General features: G+C 38.3%; 1 protein-coding gene across 1 annotated transcript in view; it reads left to right on the top strand.

Annotated features, from left to right (window-relative positions):
- RAB18 (RAB18, member RAS oncogene family) overlaps nucleotides 1-11,824 on the top strand; it is a 32,056-nt gene extending 20,232 nt beyond the window's left edge. Inside the window, exons 3-7 of the mRNA XM_004605379.2 lie at nucleotides 679-740; nucleotides 4,778-4,850; nucleotides 7,184-7,302; nucleotides 7,409-7,475; nucleotides 9,691-11,824. Coding sequence (XP_004605436.1) covers nucleotides 679-740; nucleotides 4,778-4,850; nucleotides 7,184-7,302; nucleotides 7,409-7,475; nucleotides 9,691-9,866 — 497 coding nt within the window. The 3' untranslated portion in view covers nucleotides 9,867-11,824. The remainder of the gene's footprint in view (nucleotides 1-678; nucleotides 741-4,777; nucleotides 4,851-7,183; nucleotides 7,303-7,408; nucleotides 7,476-9,690) is intronic.
- The last annotated feature ends 564 nt before the right edge of the window (nucleotides 11,825-12,388 follow it).

Here is a 12,388-nt window from a genome sequence, read left to right as displayed (position 1 = left end):
AAGTTAGTGGGTCTTTATTATTTATTTATTTATTTATTTTTGGGTTTTGGACCTTGCTTGGTAGTACTCAGGGCTTGCTCCTGGCTCTACACTCAGGGATCACTGCTGGCAGGATGTGAGGGACCTGTGTGGATATGTGGTACTGGGATTAAATCTGGGTCAGCTGCATGCAAGGCAAGCACCCCACTACAGTACTATTGCTCTGGCCCCAGGCCTTTGGTATCCTCCACATTCTTAGAGTCAAGGCCTCAGCCAGAGATTGGCCCCCTATGTACAGATGCTGGATACTCTTAGTAACAGACTTTTGGAGAGCCCGCCGAAAGCTTTCCTCATCCACATCAGTCATTGGTCTCTACACATTAGTACTGTGAGTGACAGCTTTGGCTTTAAGTGCACATGTAATCAGCTTACATTGAATTTTTTAAAGTTAATTATTTTAAAGTATAGGCAGGGAAATGAATTTTACAAATATTTGATTTTTATTTATCCTGACTAGGTGCTGCTGAATTTTAATGGCACTTTGTCTTTTATCTTTGTATTCATAATTCTAAGTATTTGGGGTGTGATTTGGGCATTAGAATTCATAGATAAATGGCTTTTCTATTTTTTTATTTCATCGTAATTGGTTTCAAAGTATATTTTAACTGAGATTCTTACCAAAGTTTTGATTTCTTCCAGGTGTTGACTTTAAGGTGAAAACAATCTCAGTGGATGGAAATAAGGCAAAACTTGCAATATGGGTAAGGATTTTACGTGTGTGTATGTGTATGTTTAATATTAGAAGTTTTTCGAGAAGCTGTAATCAGTATATGTAGTGTTTCAGAGCTGAATTGAAAACTTATATTCAATAGGTTTTGGGAGATTTATTATTTGTTTAAGGATAAACAATAGATAAATCTTTTATTTGGGTAATTTACTTTTGTTTTTACTTAAATTAAAAAATCCCTTTAGAATATTAAAAAAACAGATGAAAGTATATTTAAAAAATTATGTTGCTGGTCAGAGAGATCATTGTTATCACATGTGTTTCAAGTTTTAAAAAACTCAACCTGGACTGAACCAACACTAGAAGGCAGTTTTCGTGGAGAAGACAAATCTCGTGAAAAGTCTTGTTTCATGTTTATGATTATAAATATCTGTGTGATTTGAATTTCATTTTTAATACTAGTGCCCTTTACTTTTCATTTGTATGTAAACCCAACCTTTTAGATGCATGTTGCTACAGTTCTGAATAAGGTGACAATTAACTGTGAAAAATATGCAAGATGCTCTATGTCTGTGTCTGTCGCTGGCTGCCTGTCTCTGCCTCTTACTCCCTTCCTCTCTCCCCCTCATTCCCTCCTTCATTTCTTCTTTGCTTCCTATCTCCTTCCTTCCTTACCAAACATATGTTTTATATATATATATATATATGTATATGTTATTTAAATTGACTACTTTAAAGTCAGTTTCCACATTAGACTATGATAATCAAATAGATAAGTATATATTTTCATAACGTAACAGAATATGTCAGCAATTCCAAAATCCAGACACTTCAGCGCGGTGAATAAATCCTAAATGCTATCTGGGCAGCAGTTACAGAGGGAGACAGCAAGTGGTCGTGCCTTGATTGATCTCACTCATCTGTCAGTCTTCTCTGAATGACCTCTCACATCATCTAAAGCACATCTTCCCACACAGAACCAGTATCTATGTAAATGTGTCTAAGGTTTTTCTCATTTTTTTCTCACATACAATATGCTTGTTAAGTAAGTGTGTTGCAGGTGGAAGACAGGATTCCCACAGGAAGTAAGAAGGGTTCACCAGGTGGTTTATGTGAGGTGGGGAGCAAAAAGAGGGAGCCTGTGCTTCCCTCTCCACCTGGAGGAGTGACTTGGGGAAGTTTAGGATTGATGAAAGTCTGCTCAGTGTAGGTGGGACCACCTTTCACCTCACCTACTTCATGCAGTGGTCATCAAATCACGCCTGGGTTCCACTTATACTGCCCTGTATGGGAAGTGATCTCTGCCACTTGCTCTCTCGGGGAGCCGTGAAACTCAGGCTGGTGTGAGGAATTGCTCTTGGCAGGGAAGGAGCTCTGTAGCACTGTCCTCCCATTGTTCATCGATTTGCTCTAGCGGGCACCAGTAACGCCTCCATTGTGAGACTTGTTGTTACTGTTTCTGGCATATCGAATATGCCAGGGAAGGAGAGTCCATCCTAAATCCTACTCAGGCTTTTCCACATCTGTGGCCTTCCCTCAGAAAAGATTTCCGGGAGCTGAATAGTAAAATAAAACAAGTCTATTTGGGAAATTAAGTGGAAAAGAAGAGTAACCTGCTCAAGAAAGAACATGGGCTTCTTCAGAATGGAAAGCACGTACATAGCCCAAGTAGGGATTTCTCCAGAATGGGGATAAATGGCCTAAAGTTAGGGAATATACTTCCCAGACATCGATGCAGGCAAACGCACCATAAAGTAAAAGAAAGGAAATACACATTTCAGGCATAGATGTGGGCAAATGTGCACTTTTTCCTCTGACAAGTTAGTTTATGTACAGTTTCCTCAAACTGTAACTCAAAGTTTGTTGTGGGGGTGTTTGTCAAGAGGGAGTCCTTGAAGCTATTTATAGTTTTTGGATATTCTTAGCATGGAGTGAGACATCTTCTCCCCGGGTGTCCAGCTGTGCTCTGGGCTTTATGGATAATTTAACTAGATTACAGTAATATAAATGTAATTTATATTACATTTCATTCATCAAAGCTGTACTGAAGCTGATCACAGTGAATACAACCGAAGGAATCAAACTCATATTCAAGTGTTTTCTGATAGTTCTGGAATTTAATTTATTAAAGTATGCCATTTTCATTATGCAAATAGAATTATCTCTATAAAAAAAACCCTGAGACTAAAACATTTCATTCTTGTTCCTTACCATCATCTAAGGCATATTACCTGCTTTAGATTGTGTGGCCACCTTATACAACTTTTAATTTACATTATTGTCTTTTAAAAAGTCAAATAAGCAAATTGAGCAATATTACTTATCCAAGGCAGTTCTTGCAGAAAACTGGGAGAAAGAAGTTTGTCCAAAGAAGTTACTTTTGAGTCTATTTCAAAAATTTAATTTTGTTACGTTTTCACTTCAGCATGGCAGGGATGGTTGTTATAGCGTTTGGAATATGAAAGTGAGAATGTTCTGTGTTTGTGTAGACTTGCTTGTGGAAGAGGCATAGATGTGCCGAGTGGCTTACTTTAATGATTATTTTCCTCTTAAGTTTCTCTTCTGGGCTGCTACCTCAAACACTGTACCTTTGTTTATTTCTGTTTTTAAAGCTGTCTCTACTTGGGCACTAATGAAACTAGGCATTGCTGGAGCCTGTCAGTGCTGGTTTAAAGTTTCTTTCTAGTCTTATAAAACCTTGTAGGGGTTAGTAACCCTTCAGGAGCCTTACAGTTTTCCCTATAGCTGTATTCACGTTTTTACAGCCATGGCGCTGGGAGCTGAGTTGACATTTACCGAATGCTTTAGTTTTTTGCTGGGCTACTTAACTCTAGCTGAATAAAACTAGCTGGTCTCAAAGGCTGGATGGTAAATATTTAGTTCAACTTTCAGGCAAGGCCATCTGGCAGTGTTAACTGAGTGGACCTGGCTGTGTTCCAGTAAAATTTTATTTAATATAACATTAGATAAAACAGGTGGCAGCAGATTGCCAACTGCTGCTTTGCATAATTTAGGTCCCTTGAAGCTACAGGCTAAAGATGATAAGAAAAAAGACAAGTAGGAACCAAGCCCAGAAGTAAGCACTTGTTAGTCTGTTCCTTTCTTTTTCCCCAGCAGAAGTTGAGCAGCAAACCTGTGGCAAGAATCATAGGCCTTTCGATTAAGCTGGTGGTTCAGTCAGTGAGGTTCTTTCCTCATAATTTACATGTCATAGCTTGTGTACCTCCATTTCAGAAACATATAGTAAGGAGTAGTTTGGTTTTATGCATACATAGTCTCAACAGAAATAGATAATACTTAAGTGAATCTTACCAAAAAATGACCTAAAGTAAGATATCCCTGAAATTTCTTTTTATTTTAATTTATTTAGCTTTTCAGGTCACACTCAGTGATGATCAGGGGTTACTCCTGGCCCTGCACTCAGGAATTACTCCTGACGGTGCTTGCAGGACCTTATGGGATGCTGGGAATTAGAACTCAGGTTGGCTGCATGCAAGGCAAAGGCCCTACCTGCTGTACTATTGCTTTGGCCCCTGTAATTTCTTTTTAAACCCAACCCCGGACTAGAATTTTCTGGAAAAACTGTGTGGGGTGGGGACTTTGGGGCATGCCTGGTGGTGCTCTGGGGCTGTTCCTTGCCTTGAATGTGATGTGGGGAGTTGAACTCAGGCCTCTTGCATACAAAGCTCATCAAATGTCTGTCATACCCCCAATCAGTTAAGTCAGAATCTCTTGGGTTTGGACTCAAACAGCAATATATTTTGTATCAGAGAATTTTGTTAGGTTTTTAGAATCGAGAACCATGACTTTCAATGTAATGGGTCTCATGTGTGATGAAAAATCCTAAATTCAAAATGGTACAGAAACTTTATGAAGTTACTTCTTTTTTAAAGAGATGGCTCAGTATCTGTTATTTTTACTACATGCAACAAGAATTTATTTAAATTTCAAGTGTTAAGAGAATCTTGCATTGATATTATTTTTATAATGCTGTTGACTTTTTCCTTGTAGTGTATTCAAGTTCTGTTTCTTTTATCCTCTGTTTTATGTGATATTGATTACTACATTTAGGACACTGCTGGTCAAGAGAGGTTCAGAACATTAACTCCCAGCTATTACAGAGGTGCACAGGGCGTAATATTAGGTAAGTTTTTACTTTGACATATTGTTTTTAAAAATATTTTTTCTAAAATTTCTGATGTCCTTATTTGGTGGGCAATATGACTGTTTTATTTTCATTTAGGGCTGTTGTTATGTAACTAAAGTCATAATTACTTCATTTAATACTAACAAACATTTAGAATGTTTTGTCAGAATAGTCTGGCAGTTAACGAATAATGACTCAGACTAATTTATTTGTCTTTAGAACCCATTTTGAAGGGGACATAATTGAGAGTAAATCCACATGCAGTCGGTCTCTCTTACAGTAGTACCAGCGACTGACCTAATATTGTTTCATTTTATAAAGGAAGGAGAATATTGCTTAGCAGACTGTTTTTTTTTTTTTTTTGCAATTTCGGCAACTGTTTATTATTTCTGTTCCCTGCAATGAAGGATCAATGTTTATGACAATTTTAACTCCACTCTGGATGGACAGTTTGATTACTTCTTTTGCTGGGCTTTGCGTCCTATTATTATTATTATTATTTTTAATTTATTTATTTTTAATTAGTGAATCACCGTGAGGGTACAGTTACAGATTTATACACTTTTGTGCTCATGCTTCCCTCATACAAAGTTCAGGAACCCATCCCTTCACCAGTACCCATTCTCCACCACCAGTAAACCCAGCATCCCTCCCACCCTCCCCAATCCCATCTCCCCCCACCCCACCCTGCCACTGTGGCAGGGCATTCCCTTCTGTTCTCTCTCTAATTAGCTGTTGTGGTTTGCAATAAAGGTGTTGAGTGGCCACTGTGCTCAGTCTCTAGCCCTCATTCAGCCCACAACACCCTTCCCCCGCATGGCCTTCGACTACATTATAGTTGGTTATCCTTTCTCTGAGTTGCCCTTTCCCCAGAATGTGAGGCAAGCCTCCAAACCATGGAGTCAACCTCCTGGTACTTATTTCTACAATTCTTGGGTGTTAGTCTCCCACTCTGTTATTCTATATACCACAGATGAGTGCAATCTTCCTATGTCTGTCTCTCTCTTTCTGACTCATTTCACTCAGCATGAAACTTTCCTTGCCGATCCACTTATATGCAAAATTCATGATTTCCTTTTTTCTAACAGCTGCGTAGTATTCCATTGTATAGATGTACCAAAGTTTCCTCAACCAGTCATCCATTCTAGGGCATTCAGGTTTTTCCAGATTCTGGCTATTGTAAACAGTGCTGCGATGAACATATAAGTGCAGATGTCGTTTCAAATATACATTTTTGCCTCTCTGGGATATATTCCCAGCAGTGGTATTGCTGGGTCAAATGGGAGCTCAATATCTAATTTTTTGAGAATCGTCCATATTGTTTTCCAGAAGGGCTGAACCAGTCGGCATTCCCACCAGCAGTGTAGAAGGGTCCCTTTCTCCCCACATCCTCTCCAACAGCGGTTGCTTTTGTTCTTTTGGATGTGTGCTAGTCTCTGTGGTGTGAGGTGGTATCTCGTGGTTGTTTTGATCTGCATCTCTCTGATGATTAGTGATGTGGAGCACTTTTTCATGTGCCTTTTGGCCATTCGTATTTCTTCCTTGGTAAAGTTTCTGTTCATTTCTTCGGCCCATTTTCTGATGGGGTTGGATGTTTTCTTCTTGTAGAGTTCAACCAGTGCTTTATATACCATTGATACCCCTTATCTGATGGGTATTGTGTAAATATCCTTTCCCATTCTGTGGATAGTCTTTGTATTCTGGTCACTGTATCTTTTGCGGTGCAGAAGCTTTTTAGTTCAATGTAGTCCCATTGTTGATCTCTGTTTCTACTAGATTGCTTAGTTCTGTGTCGTCTTTGAAGATACCTTTATCTTCAATATCGTGGAGGGTTTTGCCGACCTTGTCTTCAATGTACCTTATGGTTTGTGGTCTAATGTTGAGGTCTTTAATCCATTTTGATCTGACTTTTGTGCATGGTGTCAGGTCAAGGTCTAAGCTCATTTTTTTGCATGTGGTTTTCCAGTTCTAGCAGACTGTTTTACCAATCTTGAAATACATCACTAGATACCATTTTGTAACTACACTTAATTTTAGAATTTAATGTGCATTCTTATTGTATTTTGTTGAAAAAGTGTTTTTCTTACTATTTGTTGAAAGCTGGTTAGAAATGAATGGGGATAAATTATAGGGAGTTTTGCCTGGGATGTACTGTGACTGGGTGGCAGAATGCCCATCTAAAGTTGGGTGAGACTGTGGATTCAATCCCTGGCACCCAGGGCAAGGGGGACAGAAGAAACAGTGTTTCTGTGACATTTGCTCCGAGTGACCCTCAGATAGCCAGCATTACTGTTTCTTTTTAATGCTTACTTAATCCATAACTGTTTCAGTGTACGATGTCACAAGGAGAGACACCTTTGTGAAACTGGATAATTGGTTAAATGAATTGGAAACCTACTGTACGAGAAATGACATAGTAAACATGCTAGTTGGAAATAAAATTGATAAGGTAAGCAGTCATACTCTTGACCTTTTGAGGGGAAATGCTAAATGTCCATGTGCTAGAAAATTCCATCCTGTGGTAGCTTTTCCTGAGCTTTGCATTTATCTTTTAGGAAAATCGTGAAGTTGATAGAAATGAAGGCCTGAAATTTGCACGGAAACATTCTATGTTATTTATAGGTAGGTGTGTGAATATCTGTACTTGGATTGTTTAATGCAGAATTTAGTAGGTTTTTTTTTTATTTTTATTAGTGGAGAGAGGGGTAAGAGTGGTTCCCAGAGGCCCCAGGCTCCTTCCAGGGATTCTGACCATCTGGACCAGTGGCTCACTGCCAGGAGAGAGGATTTGGTATTGCTTGGTCCTGCAGTGCCAGCGGTTGCCCAGCCTTTCTTGACTGACTGAGGCCGGAGCCGCTAGGGCTGTCCCCAGCAGGGCTGGAAGACAGAGATAAGAGCAGCCTTGGGTAGGCGACCGGGGAGCCAAGAATTCTGCTTAGACCAACTCAGACCAATCCACTAGTGGACATGTTAGCAATTGGCATATTAAGCGGTATTTCAGATCTTAGGAATGGGTGTGACATTATGGGTAAAATGGGTAGAAAAGGATATTGCAGCATTTAGATCAGTAAACAGTGCCAACAAATAAAAATGGTGAGGGCAGACCAGTGAGGGAGAATATCGGTATCTTTAGGAAGTCAAGAGAACAGTATCTCTTTTGTTTGTTTGGGAGCACACTTGGCAATGGCCAGGGTTTACTCCTGGTGGTGCCCAGTGGGGACCATATGTGATGCTGAGAATCGAACCTGGGCTGGTTGTTTTCAAGGTAAATACCCACCAACTTTCTCTTTGGCCCTGTGAACAGTGTCTTTATATATATATAGTTGTATATAAAACTATTTATATATATATAAAAATTATATATTTTACATATATATGCTTTATTTTGGGGGGACACACCCAGTGATGCTCAGGAGTTACTCCTGGCTCTCACTCAGGAATTACTCCTGGCAGTGCTCAAGGGGGACCATAGGGGATGCAGGGGATTGAACCTGGGTCAGCTGCATGCAAGGCAAATGCTCTCCCCACTGTACTATCACTCTAACCCCATGGGAACCGTGTCTTTAAAGCAGGAAATTGACTGAATTTATCTTATAAGATGAGAACATTGGATTTGGTAACAGAGAGTTTTGGCATTCTTTAAAAGAATAGTTTTAATGGAATGATGGGAATAGAAACCTAATTAGAGTTATTTAATGAGGAAAGAATATGAGATATGAAAAAGGAAAAATCTGATATAGATAACTCTTTATAAACAGCTTTGCTTTGAAAGACAGTAGGAAAATGGAATAGCTGCTGGAGAGTTCTGAAGGCTGCAAGACAGGGTGGTTGGTTGGTGAGTTGGTAGGTCGGTAAAATGGAAAATAGTTTTAGTGGACTCAGACTAGTTGGTGTGATCCAGTAGAGAAGACACATGGTCCTTAAGTAAGTGAGAAGAAAGTATGGTATCCCTGCAAGTAAGGAAAGGGTTAGTCCTTAGACACATGATCTCTCAGTGAGTGAGAAGAAAGGATGGTATCCCAGCAAGTAAGGAAAGGGTTAATCCATTGCAATAAGAGAACAGATAGAACATAGGGATGTCTGTGCAGATAGGTTGGGATATCTGTAGGTAGATGATCAGTAATTCTATCAGATTGCTTCTCAACACAACAACAACAACCAAAAAAACAAACACTAGGTCACCAGTTCAGATCAAGGAGTTTTAAGGTAAAAAAAAATAATCACCTCTATCAGTGGAAAAGGTATCACTAAGGAAATGTAGGATTGGGAAAATGCTAATATTCACATGTATTTCATGAACATAAATTTAAAATGGGACTGGTGTCTGCAACTACATGTAATTTATCCAGCTATTATTGGTAGGTACTTGAATGCAGGCACAAAACAACTAGATTTTTTAACTTGTGTCCTAAATTTCCTTATTCTAAGAAATGAGAATACCTGAAAAAAGGACTAGTTTAAGTGAAACATTATGTAGATAGAAAATTGTCTTTTAGGAAAGATGTTTTGCAAAATATTTGAGTAAAACTTTGGGTGTTGCAAAAAAATGCTTAAAAATAAGTCTAAAGTAAATTTATGATTATCCCCCCAAATCCTTTACCATTTACTATCACAAAATCTTGGACACATAGGCTAGTATTCCTGTGGGCAGAATTTAAATAGCTCAACTTTTAAGAGTTGGGAGAAATTTTCTAGTAATAAATCTGTGGGCAGAAATTGCTGATTTGGTTCTTTATATATTGCCAACTGATATTTATTCTGTAATAGTTTCCCAGAAAAGTGAGGAATGTGGTCAGAAAGGAAAATACTATGTGACTTTGTTTCCTTTGATTTTCAGAGGCAAGTGCAAAAACCTGTGATGGTGTACAGTGTGCCTTTGAGGAACTTGTTGAAAAGATCATTCAGACACCAGGACTCTGGGAAAGTGAGAACCAGAATAAAGGAGTGAAATTGTCACACAGGGAAGAAGTCCGTGGAGGAGGAGCATGTGGGGGTTATTGTTCTGTCTTATAAACTCTGGGAAAGTCCATCTCTTGCATATTTGATCAGATAGTGACATCTTTCTGTACATAAATTCTTTAACTGCTATTTTAGGGACCTTGCAGTTTGCACATATTTGTTATGTATCATGGCAGTAAATATTTGCAAGAAATCCCACTCATCTGCTTTCCCAGCTAAAATGTTATGGTAAGCATGCAGTTTGCAGTCTGCCGTCTTTTATGTAACATAAAATAGGTGTACCTTTATTAGTACATTGGATTTTATGATTTACATTTATCATGTGATTAAAAAAAAAGCCACCCATCTAGTATATGTTGATACAAAGCCTACTTTTGGTCTCCTTTTCACTTAAATATGCCTATCAATTACTGAATTAATTGGTATGTAGAGCTCCTAGAGAACCACTGGGAGATGACACAGGTATCATCAAGCCTGGCAGAGGGTCCCAACAAGCACGACTCCACAGCTCTGCTAGGATGTCTACTGAGAGAGTCTCCTTTAGTACCTACGCAAAAATCTCTTTACTGAATGTATCCCAGGTCAATTTATAATTAAATCTCTGTTTGTTCTGATGATACTTTTAAAATAGCATTGATATGTTAAATAAGTTTGATCTTACATTTTTCACTTCAATAAGTAGCTCAGTTGCTTTAATTGAAGTTTTATTTGTGTGATGTACATTGGATTCTTGAGCCTTTGTGCAGCATTTTTAGTTACGTGGTGTTAGAGTAGCAATAAGGGTTTCCCCCATTTTGGTTTCAGAGGGGCACAGATAGTCTCATGTAGTACTGACACTTATCAAGCCAACATTTTTCCCCTAAATGGTGGTGTTTGTCTGAGTAGCTCAGCTGTAGCTTGTATAATGTATATGAATATCTGTATCTTATGACTTCCATAAATGACAAGTTGATATTCAAAAACCTATTTCTGTTTTGAAGTGGTTGGGGGGAAAAAACACTAAATGACAATTTGAGAAAGGCATATTGCTTCCTGATTTTGATGTGTGTGGGAAAAATATTATTGCAATGAAATTCTTGGTAATTTACTGTAACAAGTAGCCAGTAGTTTATCAAAACCAAATTGTACAGACTAATAAATTTTTTCCACAATATTCAATTTTCTAACCTCTTGAAATTGTACATTGTATATCTTTTTAACTCATGTTATATAATTTACTTCAATCTTTACTTTTTTAAGCTCTCAACTAAGTAATTTATCCTTTTAGGCTGGTACCTGTCGTACCCCTCACCAAGATTTTGATAATTTCTGGGCAGTGTGTTCTTTGTTTTTTTGGTTTTTTTTTTTTTGGTTTTTGGGTCACACCCGGCGATGCACAGGGGTTACTCCTGGCTCATGCACTCAGGAATTACTCCTGACGGTGCTCGGGGGACCATATGGGATGCTGGGATTCGAACCTGGGTCGGCTGCGTGCAAGACAAACGCCCTACCCGCTGTGCTATTGCTCCAGCCCTGCAGTGTGTTCTTTGTATACAATAGCAAACAATGAGCATTTTGTGGCCACCCTCTCAATACACGTGGTAATGGATTTATTTCAACTTTTCTTTCAAAATTTGTACATCTTCACATAAAAAGAAATCTTCCATTCTAACTTGGTTTATGCTTGTTAGACCACTTCACATATGATTGAAGGTTTTGTACACTCTGTATGTTTTTACTAAATATGAAAACATTTACTACATTAATGTTGGAGAAAGGTAGCAAACACATGTACTCAGAGTTTGTTCGTCTTACATTAAAACTTTAGATTTGTATCTGTGTAGTGTGTATTGATGACATTTCTTTTTGCTCCTTGGCTAGGTTTTTTTTTTTCTTTTTCATCTTTCATTTGTGTTTGTTCTCTTGATTTGGTCCAAGTTTGAATAAATACTGAACTTTTAAAAACTTATTTTGATAGATTTATATTGTAACCTTTTATAGTTTTTGAATAAATATATCCTGGTTTCCCTAGATGCACTTGTGCAGGAAGTGTTATGCATTTTCCTATTAATTCTAACCAGCTAAGGAACGTGTGAATATAATAATATTCAAATTCTATTATGTGGCTTTCATTTTATAATATTGCAGAAACCTTATGTCATAATGGAGATTTGGTGATACACATGAAGTAGTTGTAATCACTAAAATCAGTCACTCATATGTTAGGATTTTGTCAAATCTTTTCTTTTCCCTCCCAGTTTTCAGGCAGTCAAGGGACTGGTGAGTGTTGCTAGCCAGGTTGATGGTTTTGTGCAAGTGTTGGGGATACGTGGTCCACCCTGGTGGTTCTGGGGGGTGTCCCGGGGGCTCCAGGGCTGCACCTGGTGATGCTCAGCAAACCTTCCAGGAATCCAGCCGGGGTTGAGTACTGAGTGCTGTACTAACTCCTGGCTCTGGGTTTTATTTATTTTGGAGTCATTTGAAGTAGCTAAAAAGTGTTTTTTGCAAATTGGAACAACTAGAATTTAGGATTGAGGAGTACTGACATAGACTAGAACATCTATATTAAAAGTAATAGTTAATATTTATTGAGAGCT

This window comes from Sorex araneus, chromosome 9, assembly GCF_027595985.1.
Source record: "Sorex araneus isolate mSorAra2 chromosome 9, mSorAra2.pri, whole genome shotgun sequence".
Classification (NCBI taxonomy): Eukaryota; Metazoa; Chordata; class Mammalia; order Eulipotyphla; family Soricidae; genus Sorex; species Sorex araneus.
This window is presented reverse-complemented; position numbering and strand designations above follow the sequence as displayed.